Source organism: Diospyros lotus, chromosome 8, assembly GCF_014633365.1.
Source record: "Diospyros lotus cultivar Yz01 chromosome 8, ASM1463336v1, whole genome shotgun sequence".
In the NCBI taxonomy this organism is placed as follows: Eukaryota; Viridiplantae; Streptophyta; class Magnoliopsida; order Ericales; family Ebenaceae; genus Diospyros; species Diospyros lotus.
Window position 1 is genome coordinate 31,041,848 of NC_068345.1, and position 25,970 is coordinate 31,067,817.

A 25,970-nucleotide genomic window follows, 5' to 3' on the forward strand; every position below is an offset into this window, starting at 1 on the left:
GCCTAAGACTCTCCAACAGAAACTGTAGGCAAAGACACCTTGCCCCTTTAGATTATTCTCTATTTATAACCTCATAATTTACAGCTTAAAAATCTTAAACAAAAGAAAAGAATACATAAGGAAAAGAACACAAAAGGAAAGGATATACAAGAATCATCCTAATTACAACTCCTATACATTCATAATTTTTTAGATTTGATTGCTTTGTTGTCTTCTTTAATTGTCTCCATAGAATCAGCCATTTACAATCTTGCATCACAAAGGTCAACCTTTCCATAATAACCATTTACAACTGTAACAACTGTCTTGCTAGCCCTCTTTTACCCAAGATGCCAAAAAGCTATAATTCATGTAAATGACCCCCAAATAGTGAGATTAAGGCTTGTAATTGTTATTAGGAAGTCAGGGAAAGATAATTGTGTTCGTGTCTTTATTTTCTTATGAATTTAATCAACCTAGAATATCTTTCACAATTTTTTGAATAGGAGACATTTCCAAGAAAATGTCTTTAAGGCAGTTCTAAAAAGCAGTTTTTTTACCATAATTCCTTATTTTTTGAGCAAGATCCTTGGTTGCCTTCTATCATAATCTACTACAATGAAAAGTATCCTATGCTTTACAATTTGCAAGTCAAACCTGTTGCATCATTGTTGAAAGGAGTGTCATCTCCAACATTCTCCAAATACCTTGAATCTTCCTTCTTGTTGAGATTTATGGAAAGGCCTTCTAAGTCCTGATCATTGCAATATGTCAAAAATACGTAAGATTCTAGGGTGTTTACTATCCAAATCGAAAAGAAACATGAAACTAATATCCATCAACACAAGTCCTATCTTCTGAGCTCCCACTTCATTATGTACCTGACACTGCTGCTGCTCAAAATTTTCAACAGCAAGGCATGAAGCAGTATTTGCACCAAAATTGTTCACCTAAAGGAAAAGGTCCTCAATATAGCAGTTGCAAGTACTTAAACCAAACTTGTGGCAACAGTTATCTGCCTTACAGTGTTGTCAAATTTCTCTTTACTGACAATGCACTCTGATTCATCCAGGCATAGAGATGGAACTCCTGCATTTAACTAAACATGGTCTATAGTAAAAATGTTGTACTAGTTGATGGAAAACAAACAAGGCAATTTGTAAAACACTTTAGAACATGATGCCTTAGAAAGAAGTGCAAAAATTGTCATGAACATGAACTTCAATACCTTAAAACTTCTTTTAGATATAAAACATTCTCCATTCTTTATATGCTCTTAATAGGCAGGCGTGAAGGATCAGCCACATTTTAATTTTTTAGTCAGAGCTTCACGAAAGAATGATGAAACATACAGCACGCTGTTTAGACAATTCTACACGACAGCTTGGAAGCACTGAATAAAATAGGATTGGAAAGATCACAGTGGCTAAAATATGAACTAGCAAGGTTGAAATTTTTACAGATACGTTCAGGTTTCAGTATATTTCTAGACCAAAATTTCAATCTTCCTAGGAGCCTTCTCCGGGACAGAATCAGATAGAATAATCACAAAGTTCATGGAGAATGAAGTCCAATGTCATGATACAATATAATCCAAAAAGCATGGGTGTAAAAAAATGAATAATAAAAAATTACAATAACAACCATAACAAGAAGCAGAGAAGGAGAAATCTTATATTAGAATTTTGTTGTCGGAGAAACTTGCTCCTTATATACCTTGCTGACAAAAGTACACTGAGATACTTCTCCATCCGAAGTCATATCAGCAGTGGAATCTTCCATTTTCTTTAAGGAAGCTGCTTTCTGACTTAAGATATAGGCCTTTAGTTCCTTCACTTCAGTTTCAAGTGCAGAACGGCCGGAAATTTCATTTGCAAGGCTTTCTCTGAGACCCTGGATTTGGTTTTCAGCTACCTGTTCACAAGCTACTTTATCAATTTGATTTCAGCACACCCATAACCATTTTAAAGCATCATAGACTCTGTATGACTTTCAAAGGATGGTGACTGGATCAAAGGCAATTGAAACCAAACAGTATCTGAGCACTGACAATTACCTTAACTTTCTCCTTATATTGCTTCAGAACATTCCACAAAGCTTTAGCAAAATTCTGCATGATTTTATTCTCTCTTTCTTTCTTTGCCCATTCACCAGTGTCTTCCTTAAGCCATTTACCACCATTTACTTCCGAATTCTTTTTTCTTGCATGGTGAAACAAACAATTCTGAGGTTCAACCTTCTTGATATTGGACGGAGGACCTTCTGTTTCCAAAATAAGCACAGTATATCACATGTCCACCTCAATCAAAACTAAGGATAAAAAATACATGAGAAGTGCAGAAGCAATGTTGTTAGAAAAACAATTAAGTTCAATTCAAACAACCTTCTCTAAGAAGTTGATTTTCATCTCCAGCACCCTTCTCTCCATTGTTCTGATAGAAAGCTTAAATTAGAAAAATGTCAAACCATGTGCAGAAACGATCAGCCAAATATTAAGGTACTAGTAAGTTAAAATATCAATCACATGAAGAAACTTGAAAATAAGCATACACAACTACTTTAGAGAAAGTCTTTTTCAATCTTATAAATCACATTCTGGATAAAAAAAATGTGTACTCAGCAAATCTCAGTCATGATTGTTAAATGCCGTGGAGGTACTTTAAGTTATACCCTTCTATTTGAAAAATGTAACTCCATTTAAAGGCATACCTATCCCCTTTGTTAGGGTAAGGTGCAGTTGATGATGATGATTTAAGGCACTCCTATCTCAAAAATGTAACTTACATTCTAAGGCAAACCTATTCTCTTTTAGTACATGCCTACCCTATGGCAATTTTAATAACAATGTTATTAACAACCACATCATTTTCAGAAATGATCACAAAACATAGCCATTCAAAGAAAATCAGCAGCCTATTACAGTGAATGTGAAAAGTATGCAAATCCCAGAGAGCTGCAAAATATTACTGGACATGCTTCCACACTACTGAACTTAATTCTTTTGAGTTGCTCTGTTCTGGCATGTGTCTGAATATGCCTCTTAGTGCAAATAAAATTGGCAGATTCTTCAACATTATCAAACCTGCACTAGCAACATTACACAAAATCATATTTAAGGTTATGACTCCAAGGTTATTTATCTACTGAAGAAAGGTCTGTACTTTATTTTCATATATGGTGACGCTTGTCTTAGCAGAAAGGATGTATCAAGATAGTCTTCCTCTCCTGATTTTACAGTTAAAATCTGCAAGGATAATATTAAGAATCAAAATAAGCATCTATGTCATTCATGCAAAACAGAAATGAAAAACAATTGAAGTTTAACAACCAGAAAATTCATGAGAGAGTGGCAGTTGGTAGTTGCCAACGAGTAATATAACAAGGAACAACAGAGAAACAGTGCAATATAACCAGCATACCAAAGCCATTCGTCGTTTGCCTTCAAGATAATCTCGTAAATACCGAGTCAGCTGTTCCATATGAACATCAAAATTGAAATTCAGTGACACATGTACAGGTCAAAATACATTTGTTCTTCCAGAGATGAAAACTGAAAATAAAATGGTATGGCACTAACTCAATACCAGAAGAACACCTAAATTCACATAGTGAGAAGAGAATTAGAAAAGACTCAATGAACTAGTGTAACAGGTGGAAAAATGTCATGTTACCAAGGAGCTTTGGAAGTGTTTGTGGAGTGGTTTCTTTGGGTTCTTCTGGTGCTCAAGCAATGACTGAAAATACAGGAAGGATCTAAATTATCGAAGATACACAAACAGCAATCATGGCATCAGAGAATAGACATATAGGAGAAAAAGGACAACCAAGTCTAAAGTCACATACTCGTAAGCACAGGCCAAAAACCATTGATGTGTTGTTGATAAAATTACTCTCAAGTAATCTGGCCCCCTGCAAACCATATATCCATTTGTCACATCAATACAATAGAGCATTCACAAATACAAGAAACCAACCTTGAAGCATATAAAACTGATGATAAGAAGCTTCTGGTGAAGTCAACCAGATAGCAATAGGTAATATAAAACAATACACTAAGTCAGTAACACAAAGCTGAATAGTTGAAACCTCCACCAAGATAATGGTTAGAAATAAAACAAGATATCGGGATTATTACCTTTATTTTATTGTATATTAGATGTGAATATTGCTGATATGATGTATATCTTGAAGATATGTTGTAATATTTCCTTCCTAGGATTAAGGGAGCTGATTTGTAATTTTTTTTTTTGACTTGGAACCTTTTCTATTATTTCCTTTTGTAGAGAGATTTGTTTCTTCTCCTTTAGTATAAATTAATTGTAAACCAGCATCATTTCATATAGAAGAAATATCAGTTTCTTTATTTTCTCTTCATGGCGTCAGACCTTCTTCCTTGGAACACTATTTTTTCTGCTGCCATCTTTAGGAGTGTTTTTTCACTTTTATTTTGCCATTACAGCCTTCATTGCTGTTCAACAGCTACCATCAATTCTGTGTTTTTCAGTCTTCATTGCTGCAGCTATGTAGCCGATATTGTCACCACCAAGTCCTTCTGATCTTCCATTTGGGGATCAACACAGTTTTCTTGGGTAATCTTCAGCCTACTGAAAATACACCCAGCTCTCATATTGATCTTCATCCTATCAATTTAGCTTACCGACTCCTGTCATGACCCAAAGGGCACTAGTTGTAATTGTACTAGAGTTTGTTAGTGTATTAGTTGAGTAATAACCGCAAGGATGTAAACAGCCTAAAAATAAGCTGTTGAATAGAGAATAGGGGGCTATGAATTGAATGAAATTGTTAAATAAGACAAGTAAGGGATATTAGTGTAATTAACTTAAAATCTTTGTATATATATATTATTTTGTAATATACACTTTTGGTGGAATACATACATTATTTTATTTATATGGTATCAGAGCCATTAGACAAACCCTAACCCTAGATCCAGCAACTATTGCCGCCGCAAACCAACACCATCATTGATGGTCACTTTGTTGGCCATCGTAACCACTGCTATCGCCATTTTAGATCTCGTCAACTGCTCACGGCCCCTCGTCGTCCATCTGTCTGTTCGTCTCCCTCTTGGTCAACCACAACCATCAGTCTTCCACAACACCATCACAGCTAGTGTCTCATCATCCTCTACATTGGCCACCTCTATTCACCTTTACCATCACCGTCTGACATTGCCTCCTAGATTCACGATCGCCAGCAACTGCCTCCGTCTTTGCGATTCCAATAGTCGTTGCTGGTGACCACATAGATCCCAACCCAGATCCAGTTTAACCCATTGGCCCGCTTCACCTTAAGGCTCACCTCATTTGTTAAAGGATACACTCAAGTTGTTGATGTTGATTATGGCGATACATTTTCTTCTGTTGCTAAGATCTCCTCCGTTCGCCATTTCTTGTCCCTTACCATTAGTTACACCCATCTCATATGAGAATTCCATCAACATATAACCAAAATGGATTCTCATGGCGAGTCATGTCCAGTGACACGTTCTCCAACATTGATCACCTATGTACTTGTTTAAGCATCCCCATGCCTATGGGGTGTGAGACCCTCATTGCTATCACATAGCAAAAAATATAGCACATACAAGTCTTACCCCAATTGTCAATATCCATTCTTGACATTGCTACAACTTGGGACATTTAATGATGTCGAGAAACTGTGATGCATCATCTCACATCTTTATAGATTAATCATAGTATACATCATTTGGACTTCTATCTAATTTCATCCGATCATTACATTAATAACAAGAAACTAATAGAACGACTTCTTGTAGAATTAAATAATTCTTTATTCAATATGAAATATGATTACAAATGTCAGTGTACAATTTGCCCAATCTGATTGGGTTTAGAGCACCTACACTAACAACCACATTCTTCTAGTGGTATATGTTCATAATATAGTACTTATATGGGATGATGATGTTGGTATCACTGAATTGAAGGCACATGTTCACAAAGAGTTTCAGACTAAGGATCTGTGTTCCATGAAATATTTTTTGGATATTGAAGTAGCTTGGTCAAAGCAAAATATCTATATTTCTCAAAGAAAGTATGCCTTGGATATGCTAGAGGAGACAGGGTTGCTCGGATGTAAGCCAACAGATACCTTTATGAATCCGAATATCAGACTGTTACTGGGACAAGGGGAGCCTCTTTCTAATCCTGGGCGCTTCCGTCGACTATTTGGGAAACTTAATTACTTTATTCACATGTCCTGATATTTCATTTGTTGAGTGTTGTAAGTCAGTTTTTGGATTCACCTTGTGACAATCACTGGGATGCAGTGATTCGTATTCTTTGGTATATTAAGGTTCCCTTGGTCAAGGTGTATTATATCAAAATCATAGACACGGTCAAATTGTAGGATATACAGACGTTGATTGGGTAGGATCACCTAGTGACAAGCGATCCACATCTGAATACTGTGTATTTGTGGGTGGAAACCTAGTCTCTTGGAAAAGTAAGAAACAAACTATTGTTACCAGGTCCAGTGCATAAGCTGCATATAGGGCAATGGTCATAACAACATGTGAGCTAATGTGGCTGAAACAATTAATTGAGGAGTTAAGAGTTACGCAGCTCAAATCTATGCAATTGATTTATGACAAGTAGGTTGCAATGCATATTGCTTCTAATCATGTGTTTCATGAGAGAACCAACACATTGAAATTGATTGCCACTTTGTTAGAGAAAATGTGCTCTCTGGGGATCTAATTACAACATATATGAATTCTGTTGGAATTCTTTGTTGTAAGGTTTGTTGGATAATCAATCCCACAATCTATGGGATTCATTATCAATTCTAATCAATCCCTCAATCTATGGGATTGAATATCAATCATCCCACAATCTATGAGATTGATTATAATCAATCTTAATTATTGGGATTCATTGATTGATGTAAATTAGTAATTGATGTAATTAGTATTTCTTTTTTCCTTAGTTCTAGGGATTTGATTGATTTCTTTCTCCTATAGATATCGTAATCAAGTGGAAGACAAATAAGATACCAAGTTTTTTCATAATTCTTCATGGTATCTAAGCAACCATAAACGTCTCTTGTTCTTCTCACAGCCGTTCTAGGTTAGTTTTTTATCTATTGTTTTTTCCAGCAGCATTCTACACTGCTTATTCCGATAATATTCATCAGTCGTCCTAGCCTTTATGTCATTCTAGGAAACAACATCAGTTTGCAAAGATGTCAAACACCAACGAATCCTCAATTGAAACACCAAAATCCACCACCTCAAATCTCCAAACTGTTATACAACAACAACAACAACAACATATCCAGCCTTTATCCCACTATGTGGGGTCGGCTACATGAATTCTAGACTTCCATGTATTTCTGTCTTTTGTCATATCCTCATTTAGATCCATATATTTTATATCAAATTTTAATGTCTCTCCCAAAGTCTTCTTGGGTCTACCTCTACCTCTTTTTGTGACAAATCTCCAAACTGTTATGTACAATAATAATAGGGGTGACTTGTCCAATTACTCATCCGCACCCATCACCATCTACAAATTGAATGGGTGAAACTACATCCAATGGTCTAAATCCTTCATGTTTCACATCCGCAACAAGGAGAAAGAAGATTATCTCACCGGAAATATCATCAAACCAGATGAAAAAGGGGATGATTATCAAATTTGGAAGAGAGATAACAACCAAGTTATGTCCTAGCTAGTAAATTCCATTGAACCACGCATAGGAGAAAATTTCCTCCTATATGAAACTGTTGCAGAGGTCTGGGAGGCTGCAAAAGACACTTATTCACACAAAGACAACACCCATGAACTTGTGACAATTAAGGGCATGTTGCACGATCTCTGACAAGGTGATTTATTTGTGACCGAGTGTTTGGTTGTACTACCTTTGCTCATAATCCACACCCTCATCAAGACAAACTTGATCCTAAGGTACTCAAATGCAATTTTGTTGGGTACTCTCCCACATACAAAAAGGTTACAAGTGCTACTCTCCTTTCACTAAACAATTTTGTCCCATGTGATGTATGTTTTTATTGAAAATTAACCTTACTATCCCATTGCTTCTCTTCAAAGGGGAGACACGTCATGAAGATAATCATTGGGACCCATCTATTTAACTTCCTATTTCCCTTCTAACAATGCTTCTCTACAATTGATTTATGTCAATCTTTGCTTAAGTCTATGCAATTAATTCCAGTCTTAACTTTACACAATTTTTTCTATTTAAAATGTGAGTTTATATGAATTTTACATATTTGGATTTTTTTTTTTTTTTTTTTTTGTAGGAAACGAGTAAGGAAATTAATTCAAAAAATTAGGCATTAAAGATGATATTATAAATTAATTTATAATGTTAATTACAAAATCAATATTATAATACAATTAAAGAATCAATAATTGAGGTGAATAAATCAGATGAGAAGTAAGAGGAAATTGAAGATAGGATAAAGCAATTCAAGATTGAGAAGGAAAAGAATTCTAAGGGTGTGTTTGATAGCATGGAAAGTCCATGGAAAATGTCCCATCCAAGGAATTGAATTCCATCTTTGTTGTTTGACATACTAGATTTTCCATCGAATTCAATTCCATGGTACAACCGTTAAAGCATGTTTTGGCCTCTTTTCCATTGAAAATTCAATCTAGGGGAGAGGTGGTTTTTGTTTTCCATGCAAGTTGGAAAATGTTTTTTTTTCCAACTAAATGCTATCAAACACACCCTAAGTGAAAGAGAACTAGGGCGGCAAAGAAATTAAAGGAATATAAAAAGGGAGACTGGTAGCGGAAGAGGGGGAGCACTGAAGCGACGAAAACAAAAGAGGAACAAGGGAAGAACAGGTGCAATGGAAGAGCAAGTCACAATTGGCAATGTGGCAGGAGGTTTGTGAAAACCATGCGACAATTGGGCTATAGTGGAGGCCACGTGCAACACAAGGCCTTGCTGAAGCAGCCTAGTGTGGCCCTAACGTGGCAACCAGGCAGCAGGCTATTGGGATTTTTAGCTAGAAATCCTAATTAGTCTTGAAAATTTCCTAATTAGTTCCTTTCCTATTCCTAGTTGATTTCATGTTTAGTTTGTAATTCTATTTATTAGTCAGTTTCTACTTCTTGTTAGGCAAGGAAACCTTAGCCTTGGTGAACAAGGAAAACAATCTATAAATAGGATGCTTGGGTTGTTATTCAAGGTGTGCAAATTACTTGTGAGAGACCAGTGAGATGTAGGAATTGAGTGTAATTGGGATTTGGGTTTAGAGAGAGAATATTGAACTTTGTAGTTGTAAACTTTACTACATAGTGATATTTTTTCTTTGCTGTCATGACGACCGTGGTTTTTCTCTTTTAGGGTTTTTCACGTAAAAATCTCGTGTTTGAGTGATTGGATCTTTTGTTTTTTATCTTATTTTGCAACAAGTGGTATCATAGCTTTGGTTACCAGTTGCCTAGTACGCAAAAGATATGTCAAGTATGATGAAATTTGATTTTGAAAAATTCAATGAGAATATCAATTTTGACTTGTGGTAAATACAAGTCAAGGATATCTTGATCCAAAATGGGTTACACAAGGTGTTGGAGGGCAAACCAACTCCTGAAGGCTTTGAAAAATTTAGTAAAATGATATGCTAGAAGTGCAAACAATCCGGTCATCGGAAAAGGGATTGTTGCCCTGATAGAGCAAGTCTAGCAAAGGGCTCCAACAATTGTGATGCTGGAAGTTCATCTCTCAATTTTGTGGGAGATGAAGATGTTCTCTAAAGAGATGGATATATCGTCATGGCATGTCGTTAGACCACCAAAGTTTCCATGAAAGAGGAAGTGATACTTCTAAAGGGTCCACAAGTTTGCACATGAGAATTGGCTTGGTGGTGATGCAAGGTGTGTGGTGGAAAGGATGTCGATGGTTGAAGAGCACCCAAGAAAGCCAAGCATGGGGGTTGCACCATAGTTTTTAGCAAGGTACTTTTCGACATTGTGTCGTGAAAATCTTAGGGCAGTATGTGCCTAAGTGGTTGTCCCTTTTATGGTGGGGTACGATAATCTTGGTCATGGAGGTCATGATGATTATCGGTAATAGATAGTCATGGTTGTCATCGGAGAATGGATGAAAGTTTTTAGGAATTCTCGCTAAGGTGGTGGTTTGTTGGATTTTAAACGAGAAATCCTAATTAGTCAAAAAAAATTATAAGTTCCTTTCCAACAATTCTTGAAGCTGGATCGGGGCTCCCCAAGGTGACATACTGGGTCTAATGAATCCCTTATCCAACAATTCTTGAAGTTGGATCGTCAATTCCCTCAATTCTGCGGGAGCCATCCTATAAGGTGCTATGGAGATGGGGTTAGCCACTGGCACAATTTCTATTGAAAACTCAACGTCTCGCTTGGGGGCAATCCTGGTAATTCCTCAAAAAACACATCTCCAAATTCTTTGACAATTAACACATTTCTTAGTTCTACAGTCTTCTATATTTCTTGAATGTGTGCCAAATACCCGAAAGCACCCTTTCGTAACATTTTATCTGTCTTTAGGGCTGAGACCCATTTCTTTTCGTTTATTCCACCTTGTCCCCGAAATTTAATAATCGAGTTCCCATTCTTAAGACTAACTACCTTAGCCTTACAATCCAAGGTGGCTTCGTACTTGGTTAGGAAATCCATTCCTAAATTATATCGAAGTCTCGAAATTCAAGAAGGATTAAATCTACCAACAACTCAGTTTCCCCTATCTAGATTCTCTTATTTTTATATCCTGATGAGGTTTCTAGAGACTTCCCAATAAGGGTTGCTACTATCATACGACAATTCGGATTTTCTAGTTCTTCCCCTAATACTTCAGATGATGCATGTGAAATAAAGGAATGACTTGCTCCTGAGTCTATCAAAACATGCATACGGAAACCAGAGGTAAACATGGTACCTTGAATTAGGGGTGGCAATCTGAGTTGGCGGGTCGTAATCATGTTGTGTTGAGACACACGTATAACATGTATCAGGCTAACCCGAACACGACCCATTTAATAATCGTGTCAAATTTCTTAAACCCAAACACGACACGTTTATTAAACGTGTAACACAACACGACCCGTTTAACTAAACGTGTCGTGTCGTGTCACCTGTTAACCTATTTAACCCGTTTAATTTAAACGGGTTGTGCTGTGTCACTAGTTAAATGTGTTATTTAGTTTTAAACGTGTTATTTCGTGTATAATCGTGTTAACGTGTTCAACTCAACCCACTAACCCTTTTAATTAAACGTGTCATTTCCTAAAGAATCGTGTTAACGTGTTAGGGTCAACCCTTTAACACGTTTAATTAAACGGGTCATTACCTGTCTAAACGGGTTAGACGGGTTGACTCGCCTAAGACACGAAAATAATCGTGTCATAAACAGGTTAACCCATTTATGACCCGAACCTGATTAACCCCAACCCTAACCCGCTTAACTCCGTGTCATGTCGTGTAATCAGGTCGTGTCCAAAATTGCCAGCCCTACCTTGAATGACGGCTGGGTCCTCAGCCATGTCCTATTGTGCCAAGTTGAACACTCTCCCTTATTGAGCTCCCGAATGCAATGTTGGCACCTGAAACTGCCTCGACGATCTTGGTTTTAGGCAATCCCTTGACAAATGCCTCGACTGGTGACAATTGAAACAAATTGTTCCTCTCTATGGGCATTCTCGATTGAGGTGCCCTTCGTCCCCACAGTTGTAGCAGCCGTCCATTTCGTGCTTGCTAGGGGTGTCAACGGTTCGAATTGGTCCGATTCTATAAGAATCCAGTAACCGAACCGTTTTTAACGATTCCGAAAAAATAGGAACTGTAACCGAACCATTACATATATAAAACCAAACCATGAACAATCCGTCACATCGGACCGGTTTTGATTCGGTTTCGGTTCTATGAAATTAGCATTTAGTTTCTAAACATTTTCGCAAAATATGAAATTACAAACAAATTTGTTAATTAAAATAAATCCATAACTTCATTAATGCTTCAAATCTTAAAGTAAAAGTAGAACAAAATAATTCATAGACTATCTCATCAAATGAGATTACATTGACCATTTAGTATAGTAATAGTGCATAAAAGTCTAGAAATAAAAGAGTTCATGAATAACAATAACCAACAACAAAAAAGAAATAAACAAAAACTAGCAGATTAAAATTGCAGGTAACAATATATTTATGTGCATGTATATATATACCCAAAAAATTATAATATATATACAAGCAGTGTTCAAAAATGCGCTAGGCGCCAGGCTGGGGTGCCTAAGCGAGGCCTAGGCGGCGACTTGGAAAAATGATATATTTTTTTTTTTCTAAAAACCTTTTGATGTAATTTGATATTATTTTCAGGTAAATCAAATTTGAAAAGACAAGTGAAATAATAGAATTAAGACTCAAAAAATAAACTATTATATTAGTTATAAATTCAAGAAGGTAGAAGCAGCAATAATACAACATAAACCATATCCGAAGAATCTAAGTCTAACTATCTAATTGGTCTTCTTCCTTTCCATATTCTTCCAATACACGATCTTCATCGGACTCAAAATCAAATTCATTGATTTCTTGCTCATCTTCTTCTTCTGATTGAAAATCATCTTCATGAAGCTCTCTCATCCGAGAACTTCTTCGAGCTTGAAGCATCTCGTCTGCTCCCGATGCTTCACCAACCACTTCCCAAGTGAGCCTCGTACCAGGCTCAACTTCTTCATCATCATCTCCATCAACGATCCATCCTTGTGCATTACTAGCATCACTTGCAAGTAACACATCAACATTTCTTTCCTTCTCCCTTTTGTGCTTGTTCATCAATTTCGCATTAAATTGAACATAGACTAGATTGTTCAATCGATTCACGTCCAATCTACTTCTTTTCGTCGTATGTATCTACATAAATAAAATAAAAGCAATATCAATATAAATGATAACTGAATAAGGATAACTAATTGATAGTAAATAAATATAATTCATATATACACTAACCCCTTCAAAAGTGCTCCAATTTCTTTCACAACCGGATGAACTAGTGGTTAACGAGAGAATCTTTCTCGCCATTCGTTGCAAGTTTGGAGTTTGATTTCCATAAGTCATCCACCACGTAACTACATAGGTCAAACAAGTATAAAGTAAACAAATTTAATTTATACACTAATACACAATAGAAAGGATTAAAGGAATTTTATACCTGGATTATAATTGTCATCATTTTTTGCACACCCTTGAGTTGCCCACGATTTTCCAAAAGCTCCATCTTTACGAGTATACTTTGGCAACTCAACATTTATAACATCGCCTTGCAATTCACTATCATAATGATAAAACATCTCCACACACTTAAAAAGCCCATCCATTACTTCATTATCAAGTTGTATATCCATATCCTTGAAAAAGTAGTAGGGATTCAAAAGGTAAGCTGCAAAATGTAGTGGACTATCTAGCCTATCTTTCACCCTTGCTTCAATAATCTCCATAATAGGCTTATAGTTCTTTTCAAGATTATTTAAGACCTCCTTAATATCTTCCTTTGCTTGCTTAATCTCTCCACATAAAAAGCTCATAGAAGGCTTTCTATCCGCATCAACAATTCGAAGCACCTTCACCAAAGGTGCAAAAACCTTAAGTCTTATAGTCACACCATTCCAAAAGGCAATGCTCATCACAGTAGCATAGGCTGCTTTCCATTTAACAATCTTTGACCATTTGCACTCCCATTCAGAGCTGGTAAACAATGCCCTTAGTTGGGCCTTTTTCTCCATCAAAGTCAAGAAAGCAGAAGCGAATCTAGTGACTCCTGGTCTAACTATATCCCTCTTCTTCGTAAATGACCTCATTAAGGACAAGGTCTTATGGTGTGCATAAATGAAGATTGTGAAACTCTTGGCCTGATCAATGACTTTCTTATATTTCGGCAGTTTTCCAATACTTTCAAGCATCAAATTGATGATGTGAGTAGCACATGAGGTCCAAAAGATATTTGGCCTCTTCACCTTCAATAATTTTGCCGCTCCCCTATTATTGGCTGCATTGTCGGTTACTACTTGGATGACATTTTGCGACCCAACTTGCTCAATGCACTTTTCCACGTACTCAAAGATAAGTTCACTTGTATGTGCTTCATCTGAAGACTCTCTGAAAGAAAGAAAAGCAGTACTTGCATTAGAATTAACACATAGGTTCATGATGCTCCTCTTTTTTCTATCTGTCCAACATCTGTCATAATGGAACACCCAGTTCGTGCCCACTCTTCTTCATGCTTCTTCAATAACTCTTTTATTCTGTCAACATCCCCCTTTAATAGCAGTTCCTTCAATTGGTATTGATTGGGAGGTTTGAATCCCGGCCCAAATTGACCAACTGCCTCAAGAAACAATTTGAAGCTATTATTGTCAATAGCATTGAAAGGTATACTAACTTCATACACCCATCTAGCACAATATTCGTGAACAGACTGTGTTCTCTCTTTAAATAGTGCTTCACTAATAGTTTGTTGCCTTTGGGTTATTCTCGCACTCAAACAAGTTTCAGGGCTGAGGGAGCTAGCAAACTTATCCATAGGGCCAAGAGTACGGGACGTTTTTTTGCTACCTAACTCTTGCAATTCATCTTCATCATCCCCTTCCACTCTTTCAGAGATATTAACAGTTGATCTCATCAAATCTTCCTCCTTCTTCTTATTTTTCCTCTTATTCTTTGCCTCGGCAATAGCATTCTTACATTTGGCTTGATCAGTCGGAGAAGATTTTAGACATGCAGAAACATTTTCAGAAATGTGGCCAATGTGTTCTTTTACTCTGTAAACACCTCCAGACATAATTTTACCACATAACTTGCATTTAATTTTATCCATATTCTTCGGATCAATTAACATTCCATACTCCCATCCGACATCATTTGACTTCCTTTTAAGAATTGAGGAGGCCTCGGACGATGCTCCCGTACTTCCAGTCCTATCCGAATCATTCATTTCACTTCCTTGTTTTCTTTTTTTTCCCTGAGTATTGAATAATTGACATTGAAATTTGAAATTTAATTAAAAGTCATCTAATGAAATCAATAGCTGCTGCAGCAACGCAAGCTTGCGTTGTTGCAGCAAGCAACTTACTGCTTATTGAAGCAGCAAGCTTGCGAGCAGCGAGCAGCTTTGCATTGCTGCTTGCTGCTGCAACAAGCGGCAACACAAGCTTGCGTTGGTGGAGGAAGATGGATACATACCGCAGCAAGACGAGATCGGCGACGAGAGATGACAGCCAACAAATGAGATTGGTGGTGACGAGAGAGAACGACCAACAGGTGAGGTCGGCGGCAACGAGAGAGCATGACCAAGAGAAGAAATCGATGGCGGCGGCGAACGAGCAAGAGGAGATCGAAGGCGAGAGAGAAAGAGAGGAGCCGCGATGAACAACCAGAGAGAGAAAGGGAAACGGGAAATAGAGAAAGGGAGCGGGAAATAAGGTCGGCACACAAGACGCGCACGACCTAGGTGGCCCAAGCCGCGCATGACCCAGGCGGTTAAGCGCCACCTGGTCTGCCTAAGCGCCGCCGCAGCCCGATTAGTCGGGCATGGCACATAGGGCTGCTGAGTAGCCCTATATCGCCACGACCAATAGCCGCTCAACGCCCAGGCGGCCGCCTAGGCCAAATTTTCAAACACTGTAAACAAGTATAATATCGGTTCCGGTTCAGTTCGAATCACGGTTTGAAAAGAAAACCAATAACCAAACCAAATATATCTGTTCTTAATTTTTTTAACCAGAACCTAACCGTTGAACCATAGAACTAATCCAAAAGACATGGTTCGGTTTGGTCCGGTTTTCGGATTTTTTTGACACCCCTATTTCGCGCAGGGTTTACTGGGCTTGAACTAGGGCTTTTTAGGCTCCAACATTTTCCCTGTACTTGGCTTACTCTTGGAGGCTTGTTGTCTTGATTCCTGAATGGAGTCAATTCGATCCAAATTAGCCTCGGCAGTCATTGCTTGTTGTACTACCTTAGCATAGGACTCCGTACTTATATTGCTAAGGGCCTTGTGAACCCTTTGTTTTAACCCTCCTAGAAACTTCTGCACCTTTATTCTGTCGTCCGACTCATATATTGGCATGTATTTGATTAGTCGAATAAAAGCGTCCTCGTATTGAGCCACGTTCATGTCTCATGCCTGCTTCAGATCCATGAACTCCCTTTCCTTTGTCATCCTCAGGCTAAGCGAAAAATATTTGTCATTGACTAGCTCCTTGAATTGCTCCTAGCGGACGTAGGGTGTACCCGTTCGTGCTGGGGCGACCATAGCCCTCTTCACCCCCTTCCACCATCGTTCGGCTTCGCCTTGCAGCATAAAAGTCGCACAGCTCACCTTCTCGTCCTCTCCACAGTGGAGATGGTCTAGCAATTTCTCAGTCTGTTCGATCCAAAACTCCCCCTTACTTAGATCGGCTCCCAATTTTCCTTGGAAAACGGGTGGATTTTGTCAACGATATAGGTCCAACATGCAAGATGAACGTCCACCTTGGGTCTGCATCCCTTGCATGACCCCCGCCACGCCTCCCACAATTCTCTCGATTTGATCCAAACGGTTTCTGTTTGTTCTCTCCTCCTCCTGAGTTGAGCTACCCTCAGGTATGCCATTGGTATGTCCTTCAGTACCTCTTTGATAATTTGATGTCATAGGTTATATTGCTCGTCGAGTGTTTACCATCTGAAAAGAAAGACAATAACTCATTCCATGGCAATTTCTAAAAAAATTCAGCTCTTCATCATCCTGAGTCCGACATTTGACATTACTTAAGGCAACAAGACAAAAAAACACACAATCGACACACTATTAAATAAAAAACGTCTGAGGCTTCTTCTATGAATTGGTAGGTTTCCAGATCCAAGAATCGTCGTCCATTGCCTCGTCTCCAGACTCAACTTCTGGTCCATCAGGATCATCGAGTACAGTCGCCCCTTCCTCCTTATCATCAAAGCTGAAGTTGTCGATGCCCATCTCGTTGGCCAGAGCTACATCATCAACGTCCAATTCCCCGTCTGAATCTTCATCTTCTATTATAACCTCTTCGTAAACGAGGGCGGCATCATCACGGAGTTGCTGACAGAAGAGGTATAAGGACACATGATTTCCTTCGTGGCGGATCCCTTCAGCTAAGGCTTTCCAATCACCTTCAAGTGATTGATCAGGAATTCCATTTGGGCATCTATCAGGCTTGGTTGCATGTAGTTGTTGGGCTGTATGTCCCTTAAGATATCCTCAAGGACATTTACGCGGCCGAAGATGTCTTCTGCCATCGGTTCACTATCAACCCAACAACTGATCCAGTGAGTCACCCAAAACTGCTCGAGATAATCTCCTGCCAGTCTGGCATTTCAACAATTATTCAAATTTCTAGGTTTTCCTAAACCTCGAGCTCATAGGTTCCTAATGATCTTTTCTAAGTTTTCATATAAATTTGCTCAGTTACCAACTATAACACCCCACTTTCTCGAGCATCTTATAACTTAGGAAATTTTGACCATTTCTTTTTTTTAAAAAAAAAATAACTCATCATGATATAGTTTCAAAATTTCCATACTACCTGCCTTTTTATTAGTTCACTTACCCTATATATGCTGGGCTATGTAATCATCAAAAACAAAAGCAAGAATTTAACCTCAACATACCTCGAACCCCATTAATATTACATGATTGATTCAAACATAATCAATAATACAAGATTTTTTGTCATCAAGACATAAGTCTTTCAACATAACTTTAAACATGACATAAGTTTTTTCAACATGATTTGAAAACACAACATAACATAACTGAAACATAATAGGATCCTCATACAAAAACTAAATGCAAAAATACTTTATTAGCAGCCGTAATGCCCTAAGTAGTTACATCTCATTCCATTTCTGTGCCTTCGCTGCAAACCCATCTAGAACATTTGAATGTTCCAGTGACAAGATCCGCGTAAGATGTTGAATCATCTAAGTCAGAATACATCATTTAATGCAAGTGTATGAATGCAATGCACATATCATCCTTACTCTTATGTTTGGGTCGACCACACCCAATTGTTATTCATAATTTTCACAGTCTCCCTGCCAGACAAAGGTGTATGGGTGCACCCTTAGCAAAACAACGACGTCAGTCCCTAATCCCAAACCCATGCAACGTATGAACGTGAATCTCATTATGCTCATATGCATGTATCATAATCAGGAAATGTAAATGCAATCTACGTGATGCAATAGCATACCATGACATGACAACATGATAACAAAACGCTTTCGTGAAACTAGCTTTTGGGTAGAAAAGCTTACAAGTCCTTTTCATAAACTAAATCCAGTTGAGAAGTACCACTTACTTTTCACAAAGTTCGGAATATCTCGAAAAACGTGCATCATCTTAGTTTTCGTGACAAATTTCGAAGATAGCACAAACTACTTCACCTCAAGTCCCAAAGCACCCTACCCAAGATATTTATTTAAATAATTATCAAAACCTATTTTTTCATAATTTTCTTACCTTTTTCTCTATTTTCACCAATTTTCTCCTCTAGCATTTCAAAATAAATACCTACTTCAATATTTTTTCAAATTTTTTTACACAATCTTAAAATAATTTTCTAAGAATTTAAAAACAAAATCGAAAAATATTGAGGCCCTACACGCCCGCAAGCGCCTGCGCGTGAAAAGGAGAGTGAGACTGGCGCGTGAGCTTCAACTGCCGGTCATCTTCTCCAGCACCGGCACGTCGAAAAATCGGGATTTTTACACCACAATGAACTACAGGCCTAGTAGATCCCAATGGTACCTAAAATGGCTGGAAATATGGCCGGAAGTGGCTCAACCGGCAACTCGAATTCTTGGCCAGACAGTCTGCCTAGGGCTCCAGTGAAGCTTCATATCTCACTCGTTTTTGCTCTTTTGCTCACTAAACTCCCCATAAATGCTCCACACTCTCAAGGATCAAAAGCCCCTTAATCGCAGCTCTCGATTCACCCTCTAACACCTTCGATTCGAGCTTTAAATTTTTGAAACTTTCGGCCACTTTAGATCTCTATTTATACCCACAATCGAACCACAAAATGACTAGTCTCGCACAACCCAAGGCCACCAACATCCACTCATGCCCTAGGTTAGTCCAAAATAAATGAAAGATGGCCCAAAAACTGATTTACAGTAGCCACAATTTTGATTACTTTCGACTGAATTTTGTCGAAATTGATCACTTGTCGGCCATGGATCACTCTAGGATAAGCTCAGAGGTCCCCTGGACCTTTACCTTGAGTTTCCAGTGGCCGAAAGCGGCGATGGAGTGGGTGGCCAAAAGCTTGGTCGGCCATAACTACTAAGCTTTTTTTCAAAAATTGCACTTTCACCCTTTAAATTTCTAAAATGCCATTTCGACCCCTTCCACAAAGTCCCTGTGTTTTCCAAAACTTTCGTTGAGACCCACATGTTCTAAACTTCTCATTTGACGCCCGAAGTTTCAGAAAAAATGTTGTTTCGACCCCCCTCGGGAATTTTCCAAAATTACGCTTTGCCCCAAAACTTATGCGAACTTGCATTTGATAGCGAATTTCTTTGCTTTACCCCGAGTTTACTCCAAGGTCATTTCTCATGCAAAGTTTACATTTCTTCGGGGCCCCGTTGCCTTTTCTGGGACTCCCTTATAACGATTCGGTTCTCTAAGCTCGTCCGAAACTATACCGAAACCAATTCTTGATTTGACTCTTCTCGACACTAAAAATCTTGTCTTAATATGCTCCCTATGGATATCACATTCTTTTAAGTCATGTGCGTCCCGGGGTGTTCCCTCCTATCGATTCGGTTATTTAGTACCCTTAAATTGTCTCCTAGATTCCATTATCGCCATCAAATATGCTATGAAATAATTATATATTTATTCATTTTTTGTTTCGGGACATTACATGTATGGTATTAATTTTAATACTTGTGAATGTTTAGCCACCATTTACATGATTAGATGCCTAGTCTTTAAACCGAGAGGAGATAGGTTGGGATTGCATGATATGTACCATATACCATAAAGTAAAACTGATTAGAAATAGAATTCTGTTCCTTTATGCGGCTTTAAGCGATAAGGTGACCCACAAGTCTAATCGTAAGCGAGGAATTTCACAAATCGTAATGCGTTTTCATTTAATTAAAATTTCATAAAGATATAGGAAGTTATTAAATGGGAATAAACTCATTATAACCTACAAATAGGGTAACGAATGCATTAGGAGATTTCGTCATGACATGCTCAATTTATCAATTCATTCACATAAAATCTATAATTTACACTGCATAGTTAGGTTCATACATGTGTCTTATTAAAATCCATTGATTTATCTTATTTGAGTTGCCATTTGAATCATTTTATTTTATTAATTAGTTTAGTCAAATTTCCAAGATTTAATATACTTAACTTAATATTGGTAATTCTATAATTCCAATAGTTAAATTAGTCCCTAAGGGATTAATACTTGGACTCATACCCATTACATTATTCGATATGAACTAGTATACTTGCCAAGTTTTGAGTGATCCATTCAGCCAAATCTGGGTAGGGAAGCATTAATTTTGATTTATTTTTATGGATTCCCTTAAATTTGGCATGAATTAATTTTATTTACTAGGGTTTTTGATGAAGCTTGAATCATTGACAATTTATGTTTCATTTGAATTGATTTTCGTTATCTATGCAAAGAATTTCTTATTGTTCTTAAAGTTATTAAATATCTAGCATATATTTAATTGATTTGTTGTCATGGAATGAAACCGAAAGGAAAGTTTGATGATCCGACCTAAGTAAGAAATTCCATAAAAAAATAGTTGAAACAGAAGTAAAGAGTCTAAAGACTTTACTTGTGAGGAATTAAATTGAATAACCATGGATCTTAATGAATTGGTTGATGTTTATTATTGTTATTAGAAAATAGATAATAAATATTAATTAATATTTTTTATATAACTCGGGATAGAATATCAATTACTTTAAGATTGTTCAACCATTGCATAGATAATTAGAATTGGATTATAAATCAAATAAATTAAATAGGATTGATTTAAATGAATTCAAAATACCCTAGTGATAAAATAATCTTTCACTTTCTTGTTATTCCTTGATTCATTGAAATTAAGTTCATTAGTTTTATTTTATTTAGTTTTACTTTAATTGTAGATTTTCTATATAGTTTAAATAATAATAGGATTAACCAATTTTGATAATTAATATACCATCTTCGTGGGAACAATGTGTTATTCACTACTTTTATATTTTCAAATTTTTCTATCAAGTTTTCTCTTGGTTTTGAATCCACTAAAATCTCAGGTAAGGTTTGTAAATTACAGAAGTCTCTTTACGATCTCAAGCAATCACCTAGGGCATGGCATGGTTCCGAGGTTTAATTCAACTATGACTCAGTTTGGATATCAACGGGGACAGGTTGACCATACTCTCTTCATTAAACATGTTGAAAATGGAAAAAGATCAATTTTGATAGTGTATGTGGATAATATAATGATAATACTAAAGAGATAAAGAGACTCAAAAACCAGTTACAAGCTCAATTTAAAGTCAAAGATCTTGGTACACTTAAATATTTCCTTGGCATGGAGATAGCAAGGAGTAAACAAGGTATTTTCATAACCCAAAGAAAATACACACATGATATCTTGAATAAAACTAGAAAATTTGGTTGTAGACTTGCAAGTACCCCATTAGAACGAAATTGGAAACATAAGATCACATAAAATAACTCTTTTGTGGATAAGGAAAGATAACAATGCCTAGTAGGAAAGTTGATATACTTTTCCCCTACCAGACTTGATATTGCCTATAGTGTTAGTTAGGAAACCACAACCGTGTAGAGATTCGTTTTTGCCTGATTTCAATCCGTAGAGTTGCAAGCGCGATCTCCTCCAAGTCGGTCCACACAATCGACCCTTCCACAGACGCCTCGAGAACTACTAGCAACCCTAGGTGTCTTTTGAGAGACACGAAATTTCTTGTTCTTTTCCAGCTTCTTAAGCGGCATATATATAGAGTTAAAAACCCTAGACACGCCATGGAAAAACCCTAAACACTTTAGGTCTGGCCCTTAATCACATTGGGCCGATTCTCTCCTTTTAATTGTGGAATGAGCTCGATCTAAGTGTGTGACCCCTTAGGTCCACGTTTAGACTAGATGTAGGGCCAATTCTAGTGGGCTATATCAAGGCCCAACTTATTAGAATAATTAAACACTTTAATTAAACTCATGGGCTTTTTAATTAACACATCTCATGGGCTTCTTAATTAAACTCTTTAATTAATAGTTTTAGAATTAATCAAATTAATTCTAAAACCCTACATATCATGATTAACGTCTAGCCACATGCCATGAATACCTAGCCAACGATGAAAAAACACGGACCTTTTCAATTGCAATTACCGTGCAGTAAAATCCTTTCATCGATCTATGTCTCGATTGAATTTAGGGTATGGTTTTATGACAAAACCCTAATAATTCAATAATTATATATCCATTCCAGATTTATGACTTGATAGGTGAAATCAAAACACGTTTTGATTTCCACCTCACCTTGGCCAAGGATTTCCTCAATCATGAAATCATCAGAATACATAGGATATCCTCTCATCTTGACAATAAGCGATGAATCCTATTTCGATATTCACAAACCTTCATATGCGATAAAGCCACACCCAATGATAGTTTGACCATGACTCCATTAGAATCCAAAAAAGCACCAAAGCATAACTAGTCAAATATAAGACTATCATAATGTCTCAAGTCTAAGGACCAATCTGCACTATTGCAACACATGAATTCCAATTCAACATTAAACAATTATCATTAAGAATTCTATAACGGGTCAGTTCAGTGTACTTATTCTTATAATAAGCAGCCACATATATGCACTAGTGTTCTCACACCAATGTCCATGAAACAAGACATTCTACTGATTGAGCATGCATCATATGTGCTAGTCTATCCGAGTTATTAGTGTCCAATCCTAATAACTCTATAACTAGGAACATTTAAGATCAAGGCTTATAAGGAATATGTTTCATGATCGTCATCTCTATGCACGACCATACTCCATGAGCCTATTTGATCTATGGACTTTGTCAAGTATGTATTGCAATAAATAATGACGACAACCATCAATGACAAATAAAAACATAATGTCTTGCAGTAATAATTGATTGAAAAATAAAGAATCCTAATGTAAAATATGATCAATTATATAAAACACGATTGGCTTGTGGGGCATAACTCTAATAGTGTTAGTGTTGTGAGTCAATTTATGTACTCATCTACACAAAAACATCTAGAGGCAGTAAACCAAATTCTTCAATATCTTAAAAGGACCCTTAGAAAAGGCCTTTTGTTTCAAAAGAATGATCATAAAGGAGTTGAATGCTGTGCAAATGCAGATTAGGAAGGTTCAATTGAGGATAACAAGTCCATAACTAGCTACTACACTAAACTATGGGGTAACTTGGTCACTTAGAAGACTAAAAAGCAAACAGTCATGGCAAGAAGCAATGTTGAGGTTGATTACAAAGTAAATGCTCAAGGGATTTGTGAGCTAATATGACTAGGAAGATTATTACAAGACCTGAGAGTTACACAGACGAGATCTATAAAATTGCATAGTGACAACAAATCAACTATTAATATAGTTCATAATTCAATCCAACATGACAGAATGAAACACGTGAGAATTGACCGAAATTTCATCAAAATAGATATTGAGAGTAGAGTTGTTATCCTATCCTACATTCCTACTAAGACACAACAAGCTAATGTTCTTACTAAGGCACTGTCAAAACCGGGCTTTGAAACATTTGAAACCAAGCTAGAAATGATTGACATCTATTCACCAACTTGAGAGGAGTGTTGGAATCCGAAAATCAATCCCTAATTTAGAGGGAAAGATTGAAAGGATTAAATTCCTAAATTGGAGTAATTGCAGGAATTATATTAGGTCAACTTTATGTTTTTAGTTTTTTGGTAGTTTCCTATTCTTCTATAGCCTAGAATAGGAAGATTTCTTGTATATATATTTTGTACAGCCAATTGTTTGTAGAAAAAAATCAAGGAATTTCTTCCATGAATATTTGTTCAAGAATTACCACCCAATCTCTCTATGGACTAAAGCAATCCCCTAGAGTACGGTTTGGCAGATTTACTGAAGCTATTCTAAGGATAAGATATCAACAAAACCAAGGAGATCATAGCCTTTTCATTAGACACTCAAAGGAAGGTGAACTCACTATCCTCCTTGTATATGTTGATGATGTAATTGTGACTGGGGATGATAATATTGAGCAAGGAAAGTAGAAGATTCAACTGGCTAAAGAGTTTGAAATAAAAGATTTGAGAGGGTTGAGATATTTCCTAAGGATTAGAGTTGCCTACTCTAAACAAGGCATATTTATTTCCCAAAGGAAATACATACTTGATTTACTCAAAGAAACATGGAAGCTAGGATATCGAGTTTCTAGTACACCAATTGAGCAAAACCACAAATTGGGAGGACAAGAAGATGGAAGTGTTGTTGATAAAGGTCATTATCAAAGACTAGTAGGGAGATTAATTTATCTATCTCATACGTGACTTGATGTTGCCTACTCAATAAGGGTTGTTAACAAATTTATGAATGATCTTAGAAAAAAACATATGCAAGTTGTTCACATAACCTTATAATATTTGAAAGACACACTACGGAGAGGAATTATGTTTAAAAGGGGAGGAAAATTGACTATGGAAGCTTATATAGAAGCTGATTATGCTGGGTCCTTGACAGATAGGAGATTTAGTAAAAGTTATTGTATATTTCTTGAAGGAAACATTATTTCATGGAGTAAAAATCAGTTGGTAGTATCTAGATCCAATGTTGAGGCAAAATTAAGAGCAATGACTCATGAAATTTCTAAGTTATTGTGGTTGAGAATCATTCTCAATGATTTGGGATTAAAAGAAGCAGAATCTATGAGGCTATATTGTGACAAAAAGTTAACAATAAGCATAGCACATAATCCAGTACAGCATGATCGAACTAAATATATAGAGATTGACCAACATTTCATCAAAAAGAAATTAAACAATAGTATCATCACCATACCATATGTCTCTTCAACTAATCAATGGGTATATGTCTTTATAAAAGCTCTTCCTATAACTAGATTTGAAGTAATTACATGCAAGCTGGGAATGGAGAATATCCACTCACCAGCTTGAGGCAAAGTGTTGGAAATAAAACAAAAATATCGAGATTATTACCTTTATTTTATTGTGTATTAGATGTATATATTGCTGATATGATGTATATCTTGAAGATATGTTCTAGATATTTCATTCCTAGGATTAAGGGAGTTGATTTGTAATCTTTGATTTGATTTGGAATCTTTTCTATTATTTCCTTTTGTGGACATTTCATATAGAAAAAATATCAGTTTCTTTATTTTCACTTCAATAACAAATAAAGGTCTACAAATATATCAAGAGTGCATCTACATGTTTAGATATGAATATAGATATATATTAGAAAAGAAGATTTTAAAAAAATCGTGCATGTTATTTGATTGATGATGGTAGGAAAATTAAATGCTCAAAAATAGTCAGAAGCAGACACCTGAAAGAAAAAGTTTGAACACTTTATTTTGCTCAATCTAGGTGAATCAATTTGCTGTTCATTGATAGCTATCTACTTTACAAGGAACTATTACATATATCTAACTGTATGGCAGTCCAGTCACTGGTTCCGAATTCTGCAAGAGCTCATGAAACTTTGTCAATAGTCCTGCATTTTGACATTCAATATTTTAAGTTTCTGTTTCTAAGTCTGAACTAAATTTGGGGTGCATTTTCTTTTTATGACTAGACGATTTCTATTAGCTATATGATGGTATGAACTTAAACCAAAAATAATTATTTACATTTTGATATATGCAACATATGTTTTCTTG

At 36.6% G+C, this 25,970-nt stretch overlaps 1 protein-coding gene across 2 annotated transcripts in view; it reads right to left on the reverse strand.

The window, feature by feature from the left end:
• Window positions 1-25,970, reverse strand: part of LOC127808951 (kinesin-like protein KIN-6) — a 58,248-nt gene that overhangs the window by 19,115 nt on the left and 13,163 nt on the right. Inside the window, exons 6-16 of one of the 2 annotated variants that reach the window (XR_008025010.1) lie at window positions 3,823-3,888; window positions 3,651-3,713; window positions 3,399-3,449; window positions 3,141-3,223; window positions 2,947-3,061; window positions 2,363-2,411; window positions 2,036-2,241; window positions 1,696-1,893; window positions 1,004-1,078; window positions 861-929; window positions 687-733 (exon numbers count right to left, since the gene is read on the reverse strand). Coding sequence is in view for 1 of the 2 variants with exons in the window: in XM_052347702.1 (XP_052203662.1) it covers window positions 637-733; window positions 861-929; window positions 1,004-1,078; window positions 1,696-1,893; window positions 2,036-2,241; window positions 2,363-2,411; window positions 2,947-3,061; window positions 3,141-3,223; window positions 3,399-3,449; window positions 3,651-3,713; window positions 3,823-3,888 (1,072 nt within the window). In the remaining variant the exon portion in view is untranslated. Of the gene's footprint in view, window positions 1-636; window positions 734-860; window positions 930-1,003; window positions 1,079-1,695; window positions 1,894-2,035; window positions 2,242-2,362; window positions 2,412-2,946; window positions 3,062-3,140; window positions 3,224-3,398; window positions 3,450-3,650; window positions 3,714-3,822; window positions 3,889-25,970 lie in introns of both variants that reach the window. The other variant, XM_052347702.1, reaches the window with a different exon arrangement.